The following is a 26908-nucleotide window of genomic DNA, read 5'->3' on the forward strand; positions in this document are numbered from 1 at the left end:
ATATGCGAGAAATATTTAGCAAAAGGTAAGGAGGTGTATGTTGCGTTTATGGATCTGGAGAAAGCATATGATAGAGTTGATAGGGAAGCAATGTGGAATGTGATGAGGTTATATGGAGTTGGTGGAAGGTTGTTGCAAGCAGTGAAAAGTTTATACAAAGGTAGTAAAGCATGTGTTAGAATAGGAAATGAAGTGAGTGATTGGTTTCCGGTGAGAGTGGGGCTGAGACAGGGATGTGTGATGTCGCCGTGGTTGTTTAACTTGTATGTTGATGGAGTGGTGAGAGAGGTGAATGCTTGAGTGCTTGGACGAGGATTAAAACTGGTAGACGAAAATGATCATGAATGGGAGGTAAATCAGTAGTTGTTTGCGGATGATACTGTACTGGTAGCAGACACAGAAGAGAAGCTTGACCGACTAGTGACAGAATTTGGAAGGGTGTGTGAGAGAAGGAAGTTGAGAGTTAATGTGGGTAAGAGTAAGGTTATGAGATGTACGAGAAGGGAAGGTGGTGCAAGGTTGAATGTCATGTTAAATGGAGAGTTACTTGAGGAGGTGGATCAGTTTAAGTACTTGGGGTCAGTTGTTGCAGCAAATGGTGGAGTGGAAGCAGATGTACGTCAGAGAGTGAATGAAGGATGCAAAGTGTTGGGGGCAGTTAAGGGAGTAGTAAAAAATAGAGGGTTGGGCATGAATGTAAAGAGAGTTCTATATGAGAAAGTGATTGTACCAACTGTGATGTATGGATCGGAGTTGTGGGGAATGAAAGTGATGGAGAGACAGAAATTGAATGTGTTTGAGATGAAGTGTCTAAGGAGTATGGCTGGTGTATCTCGAGTAGATAGGGTTAGGAACGAAGTGGTGAGGGTGAGAACGGGTGTAAGAAATGAGTTAGCGGCTAGAGTGGATATGAATGTGTTGAGGTGGTTTGGCCATGTTGAGAGAATGGAAAATGGCTGTCTGCTAAAGAAGGTGATGAATGCAAGAGTTGATGGGATAAGTACAAGAGGAAGGCCAAGGTTTGGGTGGATGGATGGTGTGAAGAAAGCTCTGGGTGATAGGAGGATAGATGTGTGAGAGGCAAGAGAGCGTGCTAGAAATAGGAATGAATGGCGAGTGATTGTGACGCAGTTCCGGTAGGCCCTGCTGCTTCCTCCGGTGCCTTAGATGACCGCGGAGGTAGCAGCAGTAGGGGATTCAGCATTATGAAGCTTCATCTGTGGTGGAATTGTGGGAGGTTGGGCTGTGGCACCCTAGCAGTACCAGCTGAACTCGGCTGAGTCCCTGGTTAGGCTGGAGGAACGTAGAGAGTAGTCCCCTTTTTGTTTTGTTTCTTTGTTGATGTCGGCTACCCCCCAAAATTGGGGGAAGTGCCTTGGTATATGGATGGATCATTTCTAGCATATCATTTACAAAAAAGCAGATGGCTGTCTCCGTAGAGTATATTTTTTTTTGTAAGCAGATTGGTTGTCAGGCAAAGCTTCTATTACTTCTAAGTGGCTGACTAGTTGTTCAAGAATTACATATTCAAGCACTTTTGAGATAAAGGATAGATTTGAAATATGTCTATATGAGTTTAATTCCTGTTAGTCCAGTGCATTTTTCAGAACTGGTGTGATTATAGCCATTTTTTCAGATTTAGGAAACTTACATTCATCAGTGCTTGCATTTGCTATTCTCGTTATTATTTCGGCTAGACTAGAAAAGTCTTTCTCTCCAATTACTTCAGAATTTGGCATAGGATCAATTGTTCAGTTTGTTTTCTTTGCGCTCTTGATAATTCTGGTGATGTCATCTTGTTTTATGTTGCTAAATCTTATTGATTTTGTCTGTGTGCCTGGTGTATCATTAATCTGATGTTGAGTATTTACAAATGACCTGGTTATATTTTCAATTTTGTTTTTAAAGAATACTAGAAAATTATTTGCTAGTTCCTGGTCACTGTATCCATCAGGTAGCTTCTTTTCATTTCCCATTATACCATTCAGGATACGGTATAACTTGTTTGTTGCTGCATTGAGGATCTTTCTCTTATAGTATTCACTTTTTTCCTTCTTAGTAGGTAGTTATATTGACACGCAGCAGTTTTGTATTAGACCCAATTACTTTCAGTTTTTAACCTATTCCACTATTTTGAATACCAAAGTCTCTCCCTCAAACCAAGGAGATTGGTGTTTTACGGTTATAGTCTTTTCCATTGGTGGGTACATGGTATCATATTCACTTTTACTCACTTTATTATAAGTGGTCATAAGACCACAGATGTTGGTCATCATGATCACAGGTAATGTTGATAGCATCATTTATGTAACTTCTTCAATAAATACGGTAGGAGAAAAATTTGATTTATGTCTAATGCACGTTTCTGTAGAGGTAGACTGAACGTAATAAGTTTGTGTACTGGTGAGATAGTACATTTCTCTTCAACTTTTATATCAGATACAATATTATTCACGTCATCACTTAGAACTAAGTCTAGCGTATGCCCAGTTGAAGGAGTTGTACAGTCGACATTATTCACTTGTCGATATGATTCTAGTAACTCACTAAATGCCAAAGCGTCAGGTTTTGATGCGTCATACATCCAAAAATTGAAGTCTCCACAAATAACTAATTCGTTTTTCTCCATGATAATCATCTCAATGAGAGCACCGAATTCTTCAAAAAAGATACTAGTGTTTGTTCCAGGAGGTTTATGTATTGTTACAAAGGATATTCTTCTATTTTTTGGCGTAAATTTTATTTATATATTCAAAGCTTGTTACACTAATTCTTTTCAACGTTTTGAGATTTGAGTAACTTTTATGAACAGAGTCCAACACCCCCACCAGGCCTACCTTCTCTTGGTATGTGAAAGAAGGCATGTGTGGGGAGTGTCATTTCAGTGATCTTTACCTTGTCCAAGTTATTTAGGCATGTTTCAGATAATGCTAGCATATCTAAATATTGTTAATTTATCAATTCTCGAATTTGAACAGTCTTATTACCTACAGATTGTATATTTACATAGCCACAGTTTATGGCATCCCTAGTAACCATGATCAGTATTTTCCGCTTTGAAGGGAGAAAAACCCAAGGCTCTTCTTCCGTCTTCCGACCTTCCTCCGAAGCTCCTACTCGTTCGCCCTCTTTACGAGAGACCGTCGAGTAGTAGCGTAGACCAAGTTAATGTCGGCCATCCCCGGTCCTCGAGAGATGGTGTTGCTTCCCCTGGCGAAGCGGCCCCACCTCTTCCCCCGGGGGAAGCCTTGTCACTAACCCCTTTATTGCAGGTTTGGTTGTCCTTGGGGCTCTCGGGTCCACCTTCCAAGGAAGCTTTGCTGCAGTTCATCCGTACGGGTCCTTCTGTTCAGCAGTCATCGTCGCCGTCAGAGGTAGATTCTCTGGGTCTCGTCGACGTTGTAGTGTCAGAGGTGTCGCCCTTGATGTCATCCGACTCCTCTGAGACTCCTCTTTGTTTCGTCTGATTCGTCGTCGCAGCCATCACCTACAGAGGAGCCTCTGCTGCAGTCATCTGACCTTCGACCGTCACTGCACCTGCTACTAGTCCTGTGACTTCGGTCCTGGACCTCTGCGGATCGTTCGCGATCCCCATCGGTGGATGCTCGCCCTTACAAAGGGTGCATCCCAGTTCCTGACCATCCACCCTTCAGACCTGCCGACCTTCCATCACCGTTCTTGTTCCCGGTAAAGCTTCTTGAGGCTCTACCAAAGTGCGCAGCTGCGCGCCATTGCCCTGCAGCTCGCCAACCTACAGAACATCAGCGCTCACCAGTAGCTCGTCATCACGTGACTGGGTGTCAGCGCTCTACAGCGCTTCGGCGCGGCCCTTCACCTGATAGACCTCATAGACGGCAGCTACATCATGCGCCTACTTGCTAACACTTCTGCGCGCTCACACGCTCAGGGTTGCCCACGCGCCAGCGCCCTCCTGTGCACCAGCGCGCTCCAGCACACTCCTGCATGTCAAAGAGTTCCAGCACTCACCGACGCCCCATCACACACCTATGCGCGTGCAACCAACACAAACAATCCAGTGCCCCAGGTCTCTCCCGCGCACACTCACCAGGCCATGCGCGCCCGACAATCGCCCGTACGCACGAGCGGCCCAACACTCGCCAGCTCTCTTCCGCGCTCACGCCAATATTCTCCTGCGCACGGGCGCGGGAACTACACCTGGCCAGATCACCGTCGCCTCTGACCTTCAACTGTCACTGCAGATCGTTCGCGATCCCCATAGGTGGATGCTCACCTTTACAAAGGGCACATCCCAGTTCCTGACCATCTACCCTTCAGTCCTGCCGACCTTCCATCACCGTTCTTGTTCCCGGTAAAGCTTCTTGAGGCTTTACCAAAGTGCGCAGCTGTGCGCCATTGCCCTGCAGCTCGCCATCCTACAGGACATCAGCGCTCACCAGCAGCTTGTCATCGCCAGAATGCGTGTCAGCGCTTCGGCGCGCCCCTTCACCTGCTCGCCCTCGTAGACGGCAGCTACATCATGCACCTACGCGCCAACACTCCTGCGTGTCCTGCGCTCACATGCCCAGGGTCGCCCACGCGCCAGTGCCCTCCTGTGCGCTTGCGCTCTCCTGAGCGTCGGGAGTCTCATATCCGCCCTGTGCACCCATGATCTCCTACGCGCCAACACTCGCCTACGCACCAGCGCTCTCCTGCCCGCCAAATCTCTCCTGTGCACCACCGCGTGCCAGCACTCGCCTGCATGTCAACGAATTCCAGCTCCAAGGAGCGTACCGGGAAGGCAATGGAGACCTTTCTCCTCCCAAGCACTCGCACGATCGAGTTTCTTGCCCACCAAGTTTCGAACTTGTGGGCAAACACCATCTTAAAATGTCGAGATGCGGTGTCTAAGAGGTTCCACCAACAGGTCCCCAGCGTTGAGATAAATAGGCTCGGACATTTCCTCTCTAGAGGGAGCCCACCTGTTTGAGCTTAAGGACGTGGAACTTGCTGCTAAGAGGTGGAGGAAGTCTCATCGAGACTCCCTCCTCCATAGGGCTTTAACATCCAAGCCCTGTAAACCTCCACCACCTCAGCCATCCCGTCCAACCAAGACCGTGACGACAAAATCAACAGCGAAGACAGTAGTGTCTAATAAGCCCTTTCCTGTCAAGGACAGAAAAGGCAACAGTCCTCCAGGGGAGGAAAGAATCCTAGAGGGACCAGCCGATGCCGCAAACGCAAGGATAGGCACTCCCCCTGCATCTCTACCAGGGGGGGGGGGATGCTTACAAAATTGCTCGAACAGGTGGAAGCAACTTGGGGGTGATTCCTGGACAATCTCCATAGTCCCGTTCATAACATCTCTCCCTCCCCTGACCAGGAATCCGTGTCAATAAACTCCCTTGCCATGGGATCGGCAAGGGGGCAGGCCCTTCGGGCAGAAGTCCAAACCCTGTTGAAGGAAGGCGCTCTCCAACAGGTCCTCGACGGGTCCCCATGCTTCTTCAGTCGACTCTTTCTTGTAAGAAAGGCATCTGGAGGCTGGAGCCCTGAACAAGTTTGTCAAACAAACTCCGTTCAGCATGGAGACGGCAGACACGGTCAGACTAGCGGTAAGACCTCAAGACTTCATGTGTACACTGAACTTAAAGGACGCGTACTTCCAGATCCCAGTCCATCCGTCTTCAAGGAAGTACTTAAGATTCAGCCTAGACAACAGAAAGTACCAGTTCAAGGTGCTATAGTTTGGTCTTTCCACAGCTCCTCAAGTTTTCACCAGTGTTTGCCCTAGTGTCATCTTGGGCACACAGGATTGGCATCCGTTTCCTCTGTTATCTGGACGACTGGCTAATCCTAGCAGACTCTGTGTCAACCCTTCAACACCGAGACAAACTAATGAGACTGCCAAGATCTGGGGATCATGGTAAATCTCGAGAAGTCATCCCTGCTTCCTACACAGAGACTGGTATACCTAGGCATGATTATAGACACCAATCTCCACAAAGCGTTCCCATCAGATGACAGGATAACAAGGCTTCTCAGACAAGAAGAACTTCCAGCCCAAACTTGGTTACGTCTCCTCGGTCACCTTTCATCACCGGCCCGTCTAGTTCCCAATGGTCGCCTCAGGATGAGATTCCTCCAGTGGGCGACTCAAGACCCGGTGGAATCAGACTCACGATTCCCCGGATGTCCGGATCCCCATGGAATCAGCGGAACTGACAGAACTCCTACAAAAGGGAGTGAATCTGCTCATCCCCCCCCTGGATTTGATGCTGTTCTCAGACGCTTCAAAAAAAATGGGTGGGGGGGAGCACTGGCTGCACCTCACGACCTCAGGCCTCTGGTCAGAGTCAGAAGAGTACCTCCACATAAAGAGATGAAGGCCGTCTTTCTGGCCATTCACTCGACCGTTCCCCAGTCCCGGATCACTAGGCTCTCAAGATGTATTCCAAGATCGGTGGGGCGGCCTAGAGGTGTGCCTTGTATCCCCCCCTCCCTTTTTGGTCTGGTGAAAAAGTCCTCAGCCAAGTCAGGATAAGCAAGATCTTATCAAAGACTCCAATAGCTTCGCTATGGCATCCCACAGAATGGTTCCTGGGCCTTCTGCTGCTACTGACGGTGTTCCAATAGCTTCAATATGGCAACTCGCAGAATGGTTCCCGAACCTTCTACAGCTCCTGACGGAGTTCTGAGGGATCTTCCTCCATGGCATGATCTTCCAAGCAGCCACATGCTAATACTTTCCTAAGCCGTAGCTTTGCTTTGACTTCACGCCTGGGATGATCCTACACCACCCCCCTCAGAGAGGCCTTTCGCAACAAGTTACAGGAAAGATGTCTAGGCACCTCAGACACTTCAGCGTCGGTCTTTCAGGCGAAGTGTTCGGTCCTATCTGACTGATGTCTTGGAAGGGGATTTTCTCCCATCGATGCCTTTACTTATACAAGTGTGAGATAACTTGTTCCCCGTCGGATCTCGACCTCCTCCTGGGAACGCGGTTCGGGTCCTTCAGTCTCTGAAGGCCCCTCTCTACGAACTTTTATGCCAGGCAGCAGATCGCTTCCTTACACGGAAGACGGCCTTTCTACTCACTTGGACTTTTGACCAAGAGAGAGAGTGTGTTGTATGATCCATCTTTTGATGTCTCTTACTCTAGGAGACGGGGAGAAGTAATCCTCAGTGGCGTCCCTGAGTGGATTGCCAAGACTCAAGATCAGAGTGTGTACCCTAGGTGCAGCCCATTTCGAAGTCGTCTTTCGGTAACCGAAAACCCATCAACTGGGGTTTTACCCAGTGAGGAGTCTGTGGGGTTACCTTAAAAGAACGATACCAGCTCGCCCCCTGTTTGTCGGCACTGTTGACCAGCACGGGGAAGGTCAAGAGGAGGACCTCAAGGATTTCCTTCCCCTCTGGGATCGGAAGACAGTTGAGGTTACTCTCAATCTAGACTCTCCTCCATCCTAAGACCCAGAGCTTGTAACGTCAGTGGCGTTGCTACGTCCCTGGTGTTCATGAAACTACTCTGTGGCGCAGATACTTTAGGTGGGCATGTGGAAGCGTCAATCAACCTTCACGGCCCACTACCTGCAAAGACGTAACCCACAAGAACATGGAGGCCTTTTTCATCGGTCCTGTGGTGGTCGGAAAACAAATAGTCTAAACACCTCAGGCTCCTTGATGGACAAGTAGCAGAGGGTTGAGGGGGAAGGCTACCCGGATTAGTCTGGGGTGAATGAGTAAGAATGCCTGGCTCCTTTCTTCCTTTCACCTTCTCCCCTCTGGGGAAAACAGCTCCGCAAGCCTTAGCATAGCTGACCTCACTTCGCTGCAGGTAGGACCTATTTCCCTTGTGCCTCTAAATATAGAAGAATACTTTGTTACATCCCCAATACCTTTTTGAGGGAGGGTATTGGGCAAGTCTTTAAGAACAATAGGTTTTGTACTCGCATTCCTATGTTAAAGACAAGCCACACTGTTAGTTCCACTCTCACACAAGCTTCTGCAGCCTGCTATCAGTGCATTACCTCCTATAGGCACCTGATTTTAGCAAGGGTAGGGTCCCTTCTACTATCGATCACAGATCGAAATAGAGAGGACCCCGGGTCGTGACCAAGGCCAGTTGGTGAGGACTTCCTCCCTCCTAAGAGTAAGTCACCCTATAAATAGCTGAGGGTTTGTATCTACGCCGGAACAAATAACAAATTTGTAGGTAATTTGTATTTTTCCTAGTATACAAACTGGGAGCTATTTATACAAATTGGCCTACCACCCTGTCCCCTGAGAAGTCCTGCCATAAAGCAAAGTGGTTACTCAGCCGAGAGGTGTGAGTAAGTGGGGTAGCCAGTCTACTTCACCCCCCCACCCGCTAACTAGCGGATGGGGTAGTTATCCCTTACGAAAATTATCATGGCTCGTCTTTCAGCTACGCCGAAAGTATACCCTATTATAAATAGCTCCAGGTTTGTATACAGTAGTGGGAAAAATACAAATTTCAGGTACTTACAAATTTGTTATATTTGTGAGCTTTTCTGCTTTTTCCATCATTTTCATATTTTGTTTCTTAAACGTATGGTACTGTATTTATTTTTCCCTCTATTTCTGTACCTACTTAAGTTGAGGGAATTCATCAGATTATATGTTACAGCTTCATTCATTTGAATCCCATTTTTTATTTCCTTAATTTGTACTTTTTATATTCCACTTTTTGGTTGGTACATAAGTGGGTGGCAGTATAGCAGTCCATTAGAGCAGGGAAAGATTTGCTTGACAGTGAGTAGTTTATTTATTTTTCAATTTTTAGCCAGTAAAGTTACACTTACTAATAGCCTTCTCAAAGGTATGAAAATTAATTTTAGTTTTGAATTCCAGATTTTAAGTAACATTACTTTTATTTTTTCATTTAAGGATGACAAGGCATTTTTAGCTAAAAAGAAGGAAGAAGAGAGGAAGATGAAGGAATTGGCTCAACGTGCTGCTAAAGGTGGCCCACTGGGTAAGTTTTACCCCGTTGTCATTTTCAGGCCTCATAATTCTTAATTAGGCATCTTGAAGTGTTCAGAGTTTTCTCACAATAGTAGATACGTATTTTTGTCACTAGGTGTTCTGTCTTACTGATTTCGTTTGTGATATTAGACAAGTTTGTTTGAGGTACCTAAAAGCTTATTGTTAAACTAGAATCGTAATAGTTTTAACGTTACTTAATTGGTCAGATGAGATGTTGGAAACTATCTAACTTTGTCTGTCAATAAGAATTACAGTACGTATTGAAAACATCTGTTGTGGCATAAAACTACTATAAGAGAGAAACCAGAACCACTGATTCTAAGAATAAGGTACGTCATGAGTTTATGTACTTGGTGTTTTTCTGAATGTATAGTAGTAGACAATAGATTAGATTGAAGAAAATTCCAACACTCCAAGTGGAGAACTAAATTTGTCTTCAAGCTAAACCATAAAGACATATTTAATAGCGGCGATGCTCTTTGTGTTAAGATTTATATAAATTAATTTTAGATAGGAGTAAGTGTTGCAACATGAACAGTCTAATGCATCATGAGCTATTTGTTCATTCAAATAATCTTGAAGCTTTAAATTTTAAGTTCCAACACGGAGTACTTACCTCGAACTACTTTCTTAGGAGTATCTGGTATCTCCTCCCAACCGACCAGAATTTTGTGTAGTTTACCCTACTCCCGTTTTCTATGCGGGGTAACCTCTGGTGGAGTGATACGCGCCATGAGGTGACCCGGGGTCAGAGAGCATGCTTGCTCAGGTCTCGAGCTCCAGTAAGTTTTCTGATCGCGTCGCGATAACATCTCAACGCTCTCTCCTTACCAAGTGCGACCCTTTGTGTCTCACGTGGTCCCATTGTGTTCATTCCATACCCTTTCCCTCTGTGTTCGTCGTGTAGGGGCAGCTTATGTTCTCTTACAGCCACGTGTCGGGAGTGCGAGTCCCGGAACGAAGAAGAAGGCGTCCAAGAGTTCACCTAGGAAGCCGAGCCTCTCCTCGCCGCTTGCTTCTCCCGATGCCTCGTCTGATAGAGCTTCTCAGCCACCTTCCCCTACCCAAAGTAGGGGACGAGGTAAGTCAGTCAGGGGGAAGAGGCCCATTGCTCTTCCCCAGGAGTCTGAGATTTATGCTAGTGGGGATGTTTGTTGGTCCAGGCAAGTTAGGGGCCTGAGGGTGGGACGGGAGTGTGTTCGGAAGACGGAGTCCTGGTGCCACCGGGGCCCGTCTCTTCCGATAATCCTATGTGGGGAAAGGCTGCTGCAGCCTCTTAACCCCGCTTCATGGGCCTGTATTTCAGGTACGTCTGCAGGCGGGGGAGATGCCGAGAAGGAGGACTCACCATCATCGGATCCCCTCGCATGGGCGCTGCCGAGGACGCCCTTCAGGTTGCCCATGAGACTGGAGGAAGAGTTCGAGCCGTGGTTCCCCAGCAAGAAGTTACCTCTCTCTCCCCCAGCGCCTTCAGCAACGCTCCCTCCCGTCTTCCTGGAGCCTTCGTCACATACGGACCGATACGAAGAACCACCAGCGACGCGGGACGACTCAGACCCTTCGGTGCGGTCCTACAAGTCTTCGGGCTCCTCTTTCGAGTCATACCAGTAGAGGTGGCGAGAGAGGTCCCGCAGAAGGAGGTCCCGGTCCCATTCCAGATCTTGCCACTCCAGGAGGCACGCTAGATCCCCCAGAAGGAGGCACAGAAGAAGCCCTTTCCCTAGGGAGGAATGGGTGCCCGTCGCCATCCCACGCAGCCACCTCCTGGGAGCTTCAGCAGTTCCGGGTACCTCTGGCAGACTCCCAAGGGCTCGTTCTCCCGCTCCGAAGTACGTCCCCTACAGCAGGTCCGAAATTCGGAGGGAATCCTCACTTCAGGCTCTGGCAGACAGGCATAAGTCCGTGAAGTTTCCGACTTCATCCGCCCAGTGGAGGGAGTCGCCCCTTCGGTCTGGCAGCCGTGTCCCAGCCTCCAAGACTTTGACAAGCCGGCCAGAATGTGAAAGACAACCAGTAGCCACGTGGAAGCCCGCAGCAGCTTGGTCCTCCGTGGGGAGAGACTAGTCCAGGACGGAGGCCTCCGTCCGCACAGAGATGCCCGTCCTCCATCCAGAACCGCCGAAGTCGTACCACGACAAAAGGATGCCTCCACCCCCAAGCGGGGCCCCCCGTCGTAGGTGCACCTTCTCAGGTAGAGGAGCATCCGACGGAAGGCCTAGGAGATAGCGCTGAAGGCTCCGCGGAGGAGGCCTCCGCGTACAGAAAAGTACTAGCCTTCATCAGACGCCACCACAGGCTAGACGAACCGAAGCCCGCGACGGATGAGGACTGGCTCTCGGGCCTCAGCAGGTTGGTAGATACCCCCGTGCAGCAGAGGCCCTCACTGGCTGGCTCCCTAGAGCTTCTTCGCCATCCTTGCGGTATGTCTCCTCCAGCAGACCTGATCATCGACGGTAGTCATCGCACCAGGTCTCGGTCGATAGGCATAAGCCCGTGAAGGTTCCGACCTCACCCGCCCAGCGGAGAGAGTCGCCTCTTCGGACTGGCTGCCTTGTCCCGGCCTCCAGTTCTTCGATGGCCCGCCCTGAACGAAGGAACCAACCAACCAGCCAGCACGGGGAAGCCCGCAGCTACATGGATCTCCGCAGGAGCTCCATCCGTCCAGCGGAGGCAGCTGCTGGCTCGCCCCGCAGCATGGCATCCATACCCGGTACCATGACAGCTCCATTCGGGCTTCTTGGTCAACCGCTGGTATGCCAGGGTACTCACACCCCACGGATTCCCCGGGAGGAGGTAGACCCATGACGGCTACCTCCGTCCCGGTGGCTCCATCGTCCCAGCCAGCCCTATCCAAGCATTGGAGGCGGCCGCTGACACACCCATGATGGCTACCTCCGTCCCGGTGGCTCCCTCCGTGATGGAGCCAGCCGCACCATCGTCCCGGCCAGCCCCATCCAAGCATCGGAGGCGGCTGCTGACATGGCAGGGTACTTACACCCCACGGATTTCCCGGGAGGGGGTAGACCCATGACGGCTACCCCCGTCCCGATGGCTCCATCCGTGACGAAGGCAAAGTGGCTTTCCCTCCTAGCAGGTCGAACAGGGCTCTTGCCACTCCAGTGCCTGCCTCAGTGGCCGCTGGAGAGGCCCCCCGCATCTTTGCCCAGTGTCTCTTCGGCTCCGTCCGCCCGTCGGATGTAGAAGTTGGTACACGTAATCTTTACCTCGCCTTGCCCCCCCCCACCCCCGTAGAGGAGATTAGACTCCACAGTTAGCCTTCAGACCGTCCTACTCGGGCTCAAGGAGAGGGCGTTCAGGCCGCGCCTCTCGAAGGAGGTAGGAGGGGAGGCCCCCTACCTCGGCCAAGCCCTGGGGGGGATGCCTCAAACGATCTTGGCAAGCATGGCGGGTCCACGGAGCGGATCTGTGGACCGTAGCAGTACTAAAGGAGGGGTACAGGTTGCCCTTCCTAGCGGACCCCCCCCCCCCCTCCTCTGATCCCAGATCCACAGGCGGAGTGGTTGGCACCCAAGGACCCCCTGAGAGTAGCAGCATTGCAAGAAGTAGTCTCGGCAATGCTGGCAAAAGGGTCAGTAGAACCAGTCAAGAACCCAGGTCCAGGGTTCTACAGCAGGCTCTTCCTGGTGGAGAAGGCGACAGGGGTCTGGAGACCGGTCATAGACCTCTCAACCCTCAACAAATTCGTTTGCAAGACAGACTTCAAGATGGACACTCCGAAGTCGTTCCTAGCTGCCTTGAAGGAGGACTTCATGAGGTCCATAGACCTTAAAGATGCCTACTTCCAGGTCCCTGTCCATCCCTCCAGCAGGAAGTACCCAAGGGTAAAATGGGGTACCCAAACGTTGCAGTTCAGAACCCTCTGCTTCGGACTGTCGACAGCCCCTCACATCTTCACGAGGGTCTTCGCAACAGTTTCAGCCTGGGCACATGAACAGGGCATCCGCCTGATTCAGTACCTAGACGACTGGTTGTTACTTTCAGCCTCAGAGGAAGTACTGAGGGAGCAAGGCGCAAAGCTCCTGCAGTTCTGCAACGTTCTGAGTATCATCATCAACCTGGAGAAGTCCCAGCTGATACCCTCCACCAAGATGACCTACCTAGGGATGGTCCTAGACTCCCTAGAACAGATACTCCGGCCCTTCCTGTCGGGCCAGCCCAGGAGAGCCAAGGACTGGCAAAGACTGATAGGACTCCCCGCACAAGATAGTCCCACTGATAGGACTCCCCGCACAAGATAGTCCCGGTGTCCCCCAGAGACGAAGGAAGTCCTGGAGTGGTGGCATGTCAGAACGAACACCCTCAAGGGAATGCCCTTCGCAGCCGACCCTCCGGAGATGCTCCTGTTCACGGACGCATCCAAGGAGGGCTGGGTGCCCATCTTCTCGACAAAACGGCAAAAGGGAAAATGGGAAGTCGAGGAGACGAACATGCACATAAACCTGCTGGAGATGATAGTCGTACAATGGATGTGCCCAGAGTTCGTCCATCTACTCCGGGGAAACGCTGTGGCCTTGGTGTGCGACAACACCACGGTGGTGGTCTACGTGAAGTCGAAGGAACTGTGCAGTCTCACGTTGGAGTTCCTAGAATGGGCCGAAGTGGAACAAATCAATATTTCAGCCAGGTTCATTCTGGGGAAGAGGAACGTCTTGGCCGACGGCCTCGGCAGGATGGGCCAAGTGGTAGGGCCCGAGTGGTTGCTACACCCAGAAGTGGCCAAAACCCTCATCCTAAAGTGGGGCTCACCGGTGATAGACCTCTTCGCCACGAGACTAAATGCACAGTTCCCCATGTTTTGTTCTCCTGTGCCAGATCCAGCAGCAGCGTTCGAGGACGCCTTCCAACACCCTTGGGACAACCTTGGCGTTTACGCCTTCCCTCCCTTCGGGATGCTCAGACAGGTCCTCAACAGGGTGAGACGGGCGGCCAACCTGTGGATGACTTTGGTAGCGCCCTGGTGGCCGGAGAGAGAGTGGTTCGCGGATCTAAAGGAACTGGAACGCCTTCCACCTTGGCCACTTCCAGACAGACCAGACCTTCTCCGGCAGCCTCACTTCCAAAGGTTCCACGAAAACCCTCGGTCCCTCCGCCTTCATGCGAGGAGGTTATCGAGCATCTCCTGAGAAAGGAAGGATATTCGTCATGGACGGCATCGAGGATGTCAGGGTACCTGAGATGTTCGTCAGTCGCTGTGTACCAGGCAAAGTGGGCTACCTTTACTAAGGGGTTCTCCTCGAAGAACATCAGGCCGTTAGGGGCCTCCATTCACGAGATAGCAGACTTCCCGGCCTATCTCAAAGACGAAGTGGGCACGTCCATCCCAGCCATTAAAGGAGTCCGGGCAGCGCTGGGCCAAGTCTTCCTCCTGAAGGGCTTTGACCTAGGTGCCTCCAGACATATCTCGATGCTCATCAAGAGCCTCGAACAGTCGTGTTCCCCCTAGCCGCTAGAGTGCCCCAGTGGGATGGGGCTACGGTACGGAAGATGCTTGGGAACCTCCCTTCGAGCTTCTCAAAGACATTCTAGACAAGGAGCTCACCCTCAAGACAGTCTTTCTGTTAGCTCTGGCATCAGCAAAAAGAGTGGGTGAGATTCATGGCCTGTCTTACGAGATCTCACACTCGAAGGGCTGGCGAGAAGCTACGTTCAGATTCTTACCCTCCTTCGTAGCCAAGACTCAGAATCCAGCTGTTTGGGACCCCAAGTTTGAAGGGTTCTCAGTGCCAGCTATCCCGCGTTCGGACAACCCGAGGGACTTGCTTCTGTGTCCAGTCAGGGCAGTACGGAAGTACCAAGAGAGGATGGCCAAACTTCACCCCGAAACGGAGAGTCTGTTCGTCTCCTCAGGACTGGTGAAGAAGCCGGTCTCCAAAAATACGATCTCCTTCCGGCTACGCCAGGTGATCATGTAAGCCTACAGCAGTCCCTCTTCCAGGAAGGCCTAGACCCCACGACATTAGAGGACTGAGTACTTCGTTGGCCTTTGAAAGAAACATGGCAGTGGGCCAAATCCTGAGGGCAGGTACATGGTCTAGAGTAGACAGTCTACCTTTACGGCTCACTGCTTAAAGGACTGTTCGAGGAGATCCTTGAACCGGTTCTCTCTCGGTCCCGCCATTTCCACGCTCCAAAAGATTTTAAGGTGTAGCCCTGGGGAAGCCGCAGGCGGTAAGTCCAAGAGACACAGGTTCCTTCCTTACCCCTTTTTTCCCCTATATGACCCTTAAATCCTTTAACTGCCATGAGATACACTGTCAGTGGAAGAATGCATCTCCAAGGATTTTTGCAGAGGTGGGTTACTTATACACTAGAGAGTTTTTTGCGTAGTTTTCCCTATTTTCTTGTGTTTCCTCATCGCGGTCTCTAGGTCCGGAAGGCCACTCCCACCTCGTAAGCTGTAAGTCTCCTAAGAAAGTAGTTGGAGGTAAGTGCTCCGTTGGAACAAATCACAAATTTCAAGTAATTTGTATTTTTTCTAACAGTACTTACCTCGAACTACTTTCGGTTTATGGCCCGCCCCTCCTGCCCCGAGTGCCCTACAGGACTTCGTAGAAACCTATCTGTCAAAAACTTACTGGAGCTCGAGACGTGAGCAAGCATGCTCTCTGACCCCGGGTCACCTCATGGCGCGTATCACTCCGCCAGAGGTTACCCCGCATAGAAAACGGGAGTAGGGTAAACTAAACAAAATTCTGCGGTTGGGCGGAGATCCCAGATACTCCTAAGAAAGTAGTTCGAGGTAAGTAGTTAGGAAAAATACAAATTACTTGAAGTTTGTGATTTTTCTAAAATGGCCCATAAACTATTGCAGCCTAAAGTCTGACTAGTCAGCTATGTATCTTCCACAGAAGATTTGCTGAAATAACCAGGATTTTGATAGAATAAATTTTAGTACAATTCTCCCTTGTCCCCCACTTACAATTACATGTCTGTGTTAATAAAATTTATTGACTTCATTATACTAATATGTAATTGTTCCTACACGAAGGAAATCTTTATCATTTAAAAAGGGTTTACTCTGGCACAAGCTATTCACGGCCAATGAAGAGTCATCGGGGATCTGGCAGCCGCTATTCACCCTGGCGTTGGGTGAACTGGCTTTGGCATGAAGCGAGCAACCCCATTTTCTTACTCTTGATGTCTGTTGTTGGCCCTTGAAGTTTTCTTTGTTTTGTGGTAATTACTTTCTCTCATCTATTCAGCATGAGTGCAAAGCAAATGTGTGATGAGTACTTGTCCTGATGCTGGAAGACGTTCTTGTATGACTTTTATGGGTCGTCTATGTGTGGATCCTCATCCTTTGTGTGCAGCGTGTCGTAGACATTGGTACACCCAGAGTCCCCTAGTGTGTGTGTGGAGGGAGCACTCGTGGCCATTCCAAGGGGAGAAATTGCACGGTAGGAAAAAAAAATTAAGCGAGTTCATTTTCCTTTGATTGCTTGAGCTTTAAAGGTGTATTAGAAGCTTAGATCTCCAATTTTAACGCCTTAAATTTCCCTGCCTTAGCCCCTATCATTGAGTCTTGCACAAGGCCAGACGAAAAAGAACGGCGGCCATGTGTTTCCCAAGGTCTATCCTGAAGATGCAGATTCCTCTGCCCTCCATATTGACGCAGGGAATCCTACATTAGAGGCTGTTCCTCGATCTACGTCTTTGTCTCCAGTCGTTGAGCTTATTCGATGGATGCTCACCACATGCCTGCTGAGTAGTGCCATCGATTTCACAACTTATCAGTGCTTTGGATTAGTATGACCTGCTTTTTATCTCTGACCTGGGTTCTCAAAGTGAGTTCTCGGGCTATATCTACTGGGCTCACCTCTGCACTGTTTGGACAACTTGCCAACCATCACCTAGGTAGTAGGTTGGCCAGGGCACCAGCCGGCCGTTGAGATACTACCGCTAGAGAGTTATGGGGTCCTTTGACTGGCCGGATAGTATTACATTGGATCCTTCTCTCTGGTTACGGTTCTTTCCCTTTCCCTACACATACACTGAATAGTCTGGCCTATTTACAGATTCTCCTCTGTCCTCATACTCATGACAACACTGAGATTACCATACAATTCTTCTTCACCCAAGGGGGTTAACTACTGCACTGTAATTGTTCAGTTACTACTTTCCTCTTGGTAAGGGTAGAAGAGACTATAGCTATGGTTAGCAGCTCTTCTAGGAGAAGGATACTCCAAAATCAAACCATTGTTCTCTAGTCTTGGGTAGTGCCATAACCTCTGTACCATGGTCTTTCACTGTCTTAGGTTAGAGTTCTCTTGCTTGAGGGTACACTTGGGCACACTATTCTATCTAATTTCTATTCCTCTTTTGTTAAAGTTTTTATAGGTTGTATATGAAATATTTATTTCAATGTTGTTACATACATCATACATATACCAAAGGCACTTCCCCAAATTTTAGGGGGTAGCCGACATCAACAAAGAAACAAAACAAAAGGGGACCTCTACTCTCTACGTTCCTTCAGCCTAACCAGGGACTCAACCGAGTTCAGCTGGTACTGCTAAGGTGCCACAGCCCAACCTCCCACATTTTCCACCATAGATGAAGCTTCATAATGCTGAATCCCCTACTGCTGCTACCTCCGCGGTCATCTAAGGCACCGGAGGAAGCAGCAGGGCCTACCGGAACTGCGTCACAATCGCTCGCCATTCATTCCTATTTCTAGCACGCTCTCTTGCCTCTCTCACATCTCTCCTCCTATCACCCAGAGCTTTCTTCACACCATCCATCCACCCAAACCTTGGCCTTCCGCTTGTACTTCTCCCATCAACTCTTGCATTCATCACCTTTAGCAGACAACCATTTTCCATGCTCTCAACATGGCCAAACCACCTCAATACATTCATATCCACTCTAGCTGCTAACTCATTTCTTACACCCGTTCTCTCCCTCACCACTTCGTTCCTAACCCTATCTACTCGAGATACACCAGCCATACTCCTTAGACACTTCATCTCAAACACATTCAATTTCTGTCTCTCCGTCACTTTCATTCCCCACAACTCCGATCCATACATCACAGTTGGTACAATCACTTTCTCATATAAAACTCTCTTTACATTCATGCCCAACCCTCTATTTTTTACTACTCCCTTAAGGGGACCATCCGCCATGTCCGCCATTTTTTTTCCTAATGATCCAAATTACACAATTTCTATATATGTTTTAGACACATATAATACCTTCATCATATAAAAATTTCAAGTCATTTGATCAAAAACTTTTGGATTTATGAGCAAAAATCATGATTTTAAAAAAATATTTAGGTACATTTTTCCCCAATACTATAATACCAATTGTATTGAAACTTATACCACAAAAACTACTCTAACAACCGAACAATTCTGTCAGACAGAATTTTGATTTTCCTTTCTGTTTTTTTTTAATGAATTTTTATTTTTTTTCCTCGTCTAGACGGAAAATAATCGTGAAAAAAAATGTAAAACGAAAATCAAAATTTTGTCTGACAGAATTGTGGAATTTTTATTCTTCTTTTCAACGATATCTTTTTCTCTAATATCGAACAACAAATAAGTGAGAAAAATGTACCAAAGTGGGAATAAGTATGTTTTTGAGTTATGAGCTCCCAAAGATTTGCAGCAAGCTTTCGCTTCTTTTCTAAAAGAAATCAAGATAGTATTATTATGGTAACTTTTATTGTTCATTCCTACATAATAGTATTATTATGATAACTTTTATTGTTCATTCCTACATAAATGCACCCTAAAGGAGGTATTTGAACCCTCAGTTTACTATTCCTATGTTATGAGTTGCCAGTGATCTCTAATTGTTGCCAGTGTTTTAGTTAGCAGGTTTCAGCATTGTACTCTTATCCATGTTTCCCTCTTTCTTGGTTCTTTTTTCTTGTTCTCCACTTACTTTTTGTTCTTTCTATCACCTTATGTAACATTGGCATTGATATAAAATTCCAGAGGACGTTGTGAAAGCACAATCAACATACGAACTTCAAGTAAATAAACACATGCATTATAATTTCTATATGTCTTTGGAAACTTTGTGATTTTTTCGTAGCAGGTAGTTTTCATTCACCTACCCTCTACCAATGCCTTTCATTTCTGCCAGAGGTACGAGATTTCGAAACATGAGAGAGAGAGAGAGAGAGAGAGAGAGAGAGAGAGAGAGTTGAACATTGTTATTATAGTATGTATAAATGGGAGTTTATAACAATTGGAGAGAGAGAGAGAGAGAGAGAGAGAGAGAGAGAGAGAGAGAGAGAATACAAGTATTTGTATAAATAGCAGGGGTATATAATTCGAGAGAGAGAGAGAGAGAGAGAATAAGTATATTTTACAAGGGTATACGAACAAATGAAAAAGAGATTCATTCTATTATCTAATAAAAGGATGTACAGAGAGAGAGAGAGAAGTACTTTTTACAAGGGTATACGTACAAATGAAAAAGAGATTCATCCTATTATAAAATAAGATGATAGAGAGAGAGAGAGAGAGAGAATAAGAATTTTTGCAAGGATATACGAACAAATGAAAAAAGAGATTCATTCTATTATCTAATAAAAGGATGTACAGAGAGAGAGAGAGAGAGAGAGAGAGAGAGAGAGAGAGAGAGAGAGAGAATACAAGTATTTGTATAAATAGCAGGGGTATATAATTCGAGAGAGAGAGAGAGAGAGAGAGAGAGAGAGAACTACGCATCTGTCACTCAGTCTTGCAGACGACGCCATAAGGATGACGTCATCATTTAAAGACCGCTATTTTCATTGTTTGGAAAAATTATTGACTATTTGTTCTTTCTACAACCTTAGTAACATTGGCCTTGCTATAATGTTCCCGAGGGCGTTGTGGAAACACAATGTACATACGAACTTCAAGTAAACAAACGCATACATTATAACTTCTATACATCTTTGGCATCTTTGGCTTCTGTTTTCTTGTTCTCCACTTACTTTTTGTTCTTTCTATCACCTTATGTAACATTGGCATTGCTATAAAATTCCAGAGGACGTTGTGAAAGCACAATCAACATACAAACTTCAAGTAAATAAACACATGCATTATAATTTCTACATGTCTTTGGAGACTTTGTGGTGTGTTCGTAGGTGGTAGTTTTCATTCACCTAACCCTCTACCAATGTCTTTCATTTCTGCCAGAGGTACGAGATTTCGAAACATGAGAGAGAGAGAGAGAGAGAGAGAGAGAGAGAGAGAGAGAGAGAGAGAGAGTTGAACATTGTTATTATAGTATTTGTATAAATGGGAGTTTTAAATAATACGAGAGAGAGAGAGAGAGAGAGAGAGAGAGAGAGAGAGAGAGAGAGAGAGAGAGAGAGAGAGAGAGAGAGAATAAAAGTATTTGTATAAATGGCAGTGGTAAATAATTCGAGAGAGAGAGAGAGAGAGAGAGAGAGAGAGAGAGACTGCGCACCTGTCTAACTCAGTCAGGCAGACGATGCCATAAGGATGACGTCATCATTTAAAGACCGCTATTTTCATTGTTTGGAAAAATTATTGACTATTTGTTCTTTCTACAACCTTAGGTAACATTGGCCTTGCTATAATGTTCCCGAAGGCGTTGTGGAAACACAATGTACATACGAACTTCAAGTAAACATAGGCATACATTATAACTTCTATACATCTTTGGCAACTTTGGCTTCTGTTATTGTAGTAGACTTCGTTCATCTACACTCTACAAATGCCTTCCATTTCTGCCAGACGTACGATAGATTGAAATATAAGTGAAAAATCGCTATATATATGCAAAATTACACACAAAGACGATTTTGTCAAACTAAGTCATGCAGACGACACAGTAGGGATGACGTCATCATTTAAAAACCTCTATATCTTCGTTATTTGTAAAAATAATGGGTTGAAACTTCTGGAGAGCATGTACGATATGTTTCTCTATACAGAGAGACAATAAAACGATTTTTGAATTTTTCAAGTTGGTATGTCAAAATACCAACCCGGACGGTCCCCTTAACTGCCCCCAACACTTTGCAACCTTCATTCACTCCCTGACGTACATCTGCTTCCACTCCACCATTTGCTGCAACAACAGACCCCAAGTACTTGAACTGATCCACCTCCTCAAGTAACTCTCCATTCAACATGACATTCAACCTTGCACCACCTTCCCTTCTCGTACATCTCATAACCTTACTCTTACCCACATTAACTCTCAACTTCCTTCTCTCACACACCCTTCCAAATTCTGTCACTAGTCGGTCAAGCTTCTCTTCTGTGTCTACTACCAGTACAGTATCATCCACAAACAACAACTGATTTACCTCCCTTTCATGGTCATTCTCGCCTACCAGTTTTAATCCTCGTCCAAGCACTCGAGCATTCACCTCTCTCACCACTCCATCAACATACAAGTTAAACAACCACGGCGACATCACACATCCCTGTCTCAGCCCCACTCTCACCGGAAACCAATCACTCACTTCATTTCCTATTCTAACACATGCTTTACTACCTTTGTAGAAACTTTTCACTGCTTGCAACAACCTTCCACCAACTCCATATAACCTCATCACATTCCACATTGCTTCCCTATCAACTCTATCATATGCTTTCTCCAGATCCATAAACGCAACATACACCTCCTTACCTTTTGCTAAATATTTCTCGCATATCTGCTTAACTGTAAAAATCTGATTCTTACAACCCCTACCTCTTCTAAAACCACCCTGTACTTCCAAGATTGCATTCTCTGTTTTATCCTTAATCCTATTAATCATTACTCTACCATACACTTTTCCAACTACACTCAACAAACTAATACCTCTTGAATTACAACACTCATGCACATCTCCCTTACCCTTATATAGTGGTACAATACACGCACAAACCCAATCTACTGGTACCATTGACAACACAAAACACATATTAAACAATCTCACCAACCATTCAAGTACAGTCACACCCCCTTCCTTCAACATCTCAGCTTTCACTCCATCCATGCCAGATGCTTTTCCTACTCTCGTTTCATCTAGTGCTCTCCTCACTTCCTCTATTGTAATCTCTCTCTCATTCTCATCTCATCAATGTTGTTACTCATCTTAAAATATTTTATTTTTCCTTGTCTCCTTTCCTCACTGTGCTATTTTCCCTGTTGGGGCCCCTGGGCTTATAGCATCATGCTTTTCCAACTAGGGTTGTAGCTTAGCAATTAATAATAATAATCCTCACCCTAGTCCATTCAATTGCCATTATTGGTGTTTTATTCTTGGCCACCTCTTACAAAGAAATCCAGCTTTTGCCTACGCCTCGAATGCCCAAGTCCTCTATTCTTAAGATGTTAATCAAGGTATGTCGAGGATACTGTATCTTCTCCGAAAGTGCAGTTAAGAGTGGTAGGTTAAGTGAGGGACGCTCTTAAGCCTGAGCATCAGCAGCTGCTAGGTGAAAGCATAGTTGTGTGTCCGCTCTCCCTCAATATTCGGGTGGGCAAAGCTTGTCCGCCTACCTACAGTTCAAGTGAGTGTGCCTGTCCTTCACTTATACTCAGGTTTCGTGGTCTTGCCCATTACATTCTCTTCATGTAGTGATAGATCGTGCCTTATCACATCGAGTCCCCTTTTCTCCTCCAATTGTTTTGCTGGAGGGGAAAGAGTTATTGCTGGTTAGACAGTGCGCTACCTCCTAAATCGACTCACAGGAGTAATGAAAGTGTTGTAGTTCCCACTGCTTTGTAGGTAGTACCGTTATAACCTCATGTGGAATGGGAGCTGTTGCTGGTTAGACACAATGCTCTACCTCCTAAATTGACTCGCAGGAGTAATGGAAGTGTTGTAATTCCTACTGCTTTGTAGGTGGTACCCTCATAACACATCGAATGGAAGCGATGTCCTGCGCATTTCCCTTCGTACCCCCTAGAGTACTTCAAGTTCGTGCTCATTCTTTGACAAGTGAGTATACAAAATAGACCCTGTACTCGTCCCAATTCCTCTAGCGAGTGACAACGGCCTCGAAGTGAAAAATTTAAAGGAGTATCCAGGGTTGAAAAAAAATGGTTTGTCTTAAGAGGGGTTTTCTGTTATTAAACTCCCTTGGGGACAGTACTCGGGCCATTAATGTGCTGGACTGAATGCTAGATGCTGGTAAGATGCATTACTGACTTTTTATTTACTAGTCTCTTCCTCTTTCCTACCAGGTAAGGGGGTGGGGGAAGGAAGGATAGAAAGTATACAAACAGTTTCACATATAATATTCTTTCAGATGTAGCCTGGGTACTTAGCCTAACATCTTTATGCCCAGGTCTCTAGGAGGTGAATATAAAAGTAAATCATAAATTTGTTAATATGTACTTCCTAATGATGTGTCTCCTTAAAATTAAGTTAATGGTTTGTATTCATGAGGGAACAAATTACTAAATTTTAAAGTAATTTGTATTTTTCTTAACACTATAAATCCAAACCCATCAACTTACACTTTCTGTCTCAGTCCAAGACGTGTAGGGTTTTAAAATCGGTGAGAGGTTTGGCGATTTGCAGGGTGCCACAATTTAGAGTTATTCCAGGTTTATTGAAATTTGGGTATTTGTTTACAAGAGCACGCTCTCCATTTACTCCTAAATTATGCATCCCAGCAGCTCTTCTTTTTTGTATACAGTATTCAGGAGGTTCTTTAAATGCCGGGAAAGCCAAAAATAGCAAGATGTGTTGTGCCTGGGGGAGGGGGAGGCGTTGGTGGAGGAGGCACTAAATGACCTGGAACCAACATTGTCATCAGTCAGTCAAGAAGTTTGTGACATCAGCGGACATTTGGTATACAGTAGATTCAAAATATATACTAAAATCAAAATGGAGTAATTACTCAAAAGTGTAACTATCTGTGAAATGTATATTTTATATTTGGTAAATATTTGATTAAAATCTTTAATTTTTTTTTTTTTTCTCAAGAAACTAAAGTTTTCCTAGACGATTTTTTGCTACACTAATGTCATCTATTGACCACTGCCTAAGGATGCCTGCCAATTTCCCGCCATTGAAAACAGCCATACGCTGCAAAAATAGTCATTCTCATAAAAAAAATTCTTTAAATACAATTCACAAATAGTGACACTTTTGAGTAATTGCCCCATTTTCAAGTTAGTTTATATTTTGAATATATACAGGTAATGATCGACTTGCTACTTAATGATAATTCAACTTTACGACTATTTTTTCCAAGGTGATGACGTGGCAAGTCTATCGGAAATAGGACAAATATTTCCTTGAAAATAAAATTTTCTTGTATAAAAATAAACTAATTTATCTGGTCAAATTATTTTCTTTTATTATTAATATTCAGTATCTATTTAAAGTAAAAAATACATTAAGAAAAGTTATATGTTGAGTTCATATTAATAGCTGGTGATGTCACATCACCGGTGGAAAACTACCGTGCAATATAGTGATTTCCTTCCAATAGGCTAACGATTAATATTAGTATTCCCATTATCGAAATATAAAGTAACGAAACAAATTATTTTGTGGGTCTGTATCGGTTGTCATGAGTATTACGTAGCGTAAATTTGACTGTACGCGTTATATTTAACCTCTGATAATAGATTGATGTTTATCTAAAGAAAGTATACGAATAGGACAAATATTTTCATTTCCTTTTACATTATAAAAATGAAATACTTTTGTTTGGTAAGTTAGTATTTTATTTTCCTTTCTTGCAAGAAAAGACAATGAATTTATATATGTTACAAGTCATTCTTCGTAGAGTTTACGTCATGTGTCTTGTGACATCATGTGTCTGGCGGAAGTGCGCTGACAAACCGAATGATTTCCTTTCATTGTGTAACCGAGTAATCTTATTACAGCATTCCCATCATTGAAACCCTGTGTAATGATATCAAGTGTTTTAGTGGTCTGTATCATTAGTTATGAGATTAGTGCAACTTCCCGTAAATTTAAGAAAAAAAAGTCTGATGAAGTCTTATTTCTGGCAGATGGCGAGAGGCAAATAAAGTGATTTCCTTCCGATGCGTTACTATTACCATAATCGAAACATTGAGATATTCATTATGAAGAGATTTCGAATGTCAAGAAAATTATATAAATCAGTGTTATTCGTACTATATGTGCGCATAATCGTAATATGGCAGTGTGACCTTGAACTAAAAATTGAATATTGTATGAAGCTTTAAAAATAAAAGAATCGATTGCGAGAGCAACGACACACACTCGCACAGAGAAAGACCTACAACGATTTTGCATTAGTATACCTAATGATTAGACAAACTGTATGGAAACTGATTTCCTCTAACATATTGGCACTGATGTAATATTCATGAAGATATTTCTAATAAGTTAAGAAATTCTAAAAGGGAAAAAAAAATGCCATGCGTATGTACGCCATATTTTGATACGGTAGGTAGCGGCACTTTCAGATCAGCTGATCATAACCAAAGGTAGACAAAATTTTAAGTACTTCTTGATTGGTAAAATGCTTCCAAAATTGTAAAATAGAATACAAAAATGCATTACTACAGCATATGATATCCTATGAAACAAAATGGAATAATGATAGACAGTAAGAAAATATTGATAAAATGTTTGAGATGATTGCCAAATCATAACATAAATCTACGGAACTTCACTTTTTTAGTTCGACATTGACGTAATCGACGTATGACGCATCTCTCGGTCCCGATCTCCGTCGTAAGTCGGCGATTATCTGTACCAAATGTCCGCTGACGTCACGAACTTCTCTTTGATTGACTATGTTGGTTCCAGGTTGTTTAGTAGTACCTCCTCAACCAACCCCTCCCTCCCTTGCACAACATATCTTGCTGTTTTTTGCTCTCCCGGTACTTAAAAACCTAATTACAGTACAAAAAAAGGAGAGCTGCAGGAATATAGTTTTTTGAGTAAATGGAGAGCGTGCTCTTGTAAACAAACACAGAAATTTGCGCCAGGTTCAGGTATGTAGTTAAGTAAAATACAATTTAAAATCATGATTTTAATTCATTTTAATAATTTAATTCTTGCTTCTTCCCAACCCTATTTGATTTTCCATAACATTTGTTTTCTTTACAGGAACTGGTGGCATCAAGAAAAGTGGCAAGAAATGATGATATTTTGGTTGCTAGCATTGGATTTGGTTAATATGAATAATTTTTTCTTTTATTAAATATATAAAAAATTATTTTTTTTCATTAAACCTCTGGTATTTACATACAGTTCATGCATTAGGGGGAATACATAACAATTTCTAGTGGAAATTTTTGTATAAAGTACAAACTTTTATTAACAAACCAAAATATGTGTAGTTTACTATGTACAACACCAGAACAATCCTGAAACTTAAAATTGTGAAATTCCTATTTAGGAAAAAGTATTGTTTGCATTATTAACACTAGTTTAAAAAACAACTTATTCATGGAGTTTCATTTGTCGATGTTTGTATACTTTAATATATCCTAAAACTAGGCTACGCATCTTCTCTGGTTCTATGTCATCTCCACATTCTGCTTTAACAACCTGAAAATAAGATAAAAATCACTAGCTGCAAAACAAAATCCAATTTCCATAAACTTCTTTTCTACAAACCCACTAACATAAAATTGTTCTTACACGAATGAATACAAAACCTAGCTATTTATCAAGTTTGTGTTTTAAGACCAAAATGAAGAATAATTGTGGTCTGGCAACATTGTATTTAGTTATCATGTTCCCACCAGTGCTTTCACTCTTGGTTGTTGCGACAACCAGATGTCCGATAATGACTGCTTCAGTGATTTCTCCCTCCTAATGAGAGCATGCCCTTTCAATGGGCTTCAGCATGGCATATTCCTGTACTGAAGCCTTGTGATGTTGGGGAAGATGGCTCTCAAACTGGGGAATTTTTCCCGTCAGTTTGACTATATTTTCTATTCCTTATCAGTGCTTCATATGTATCAACTGTCTCCTATATTGCTGTCAAAA

The 26908-nt window shown here is 45.1% G+C and overlaps 2 protein-coding genes across 13 annotated transcripts in view; one reads left to right on the top strand and one right to left on the bottom strand.

Moving 5' to 3' along the window:
* LOC137616392 (defense protein l(2)34Fc-like) overlaps positions 1-26129 on the top strand; it is a 1552671-nt gene extending 1526542 nt beyond the window's left edge. For all 12 annotated transcript variants that reach the window (XR_011039414.1, XR_011039413.1, XR_011039415.1 and 9 more), the window contains 2 exons: positions 8869-8956; positions 26021-26129. The gene's annotated coding sequence lies outside the window, so the exon portion shown is untranslated. The remainder of the gene's footprint in view (positions 1-8868; positions 8957-26020) is intronic.
* Positions 25942-26908, bottom strand: part of LOC137616390 (dentin sialophosphoprotein-like) — a 379565-nt gene continuing 378598 nt past the window's right edge. The window contains exon 11 of the mRNA XM_068346092.1: positions 25942-26464. Coding sequence (XP_068202193.1) covers positions 26357-26464 — 108 coding nt within the window. The 3' untranslated portion in view covers positions 25942-26356. The remainder of the gene's footprint in view (positions 26465-26908) is intronic.

This window comes from Palaemon carinicauda, chromosome 22 (assembly GCF_036898095.1).
Source record: "Palaemon carinicauda isolate YSFRI2023 chromosome 22, ASM3689809v2, whole genome shotgun sequence".
Taxonomy (NCBI): domain Eukaryota; kingdom Metazoa; phylum Arthropoda; class Malacostraca; order Decapoda; family Palaemonidae; genus Palaemon; species Palaemon carinicauda.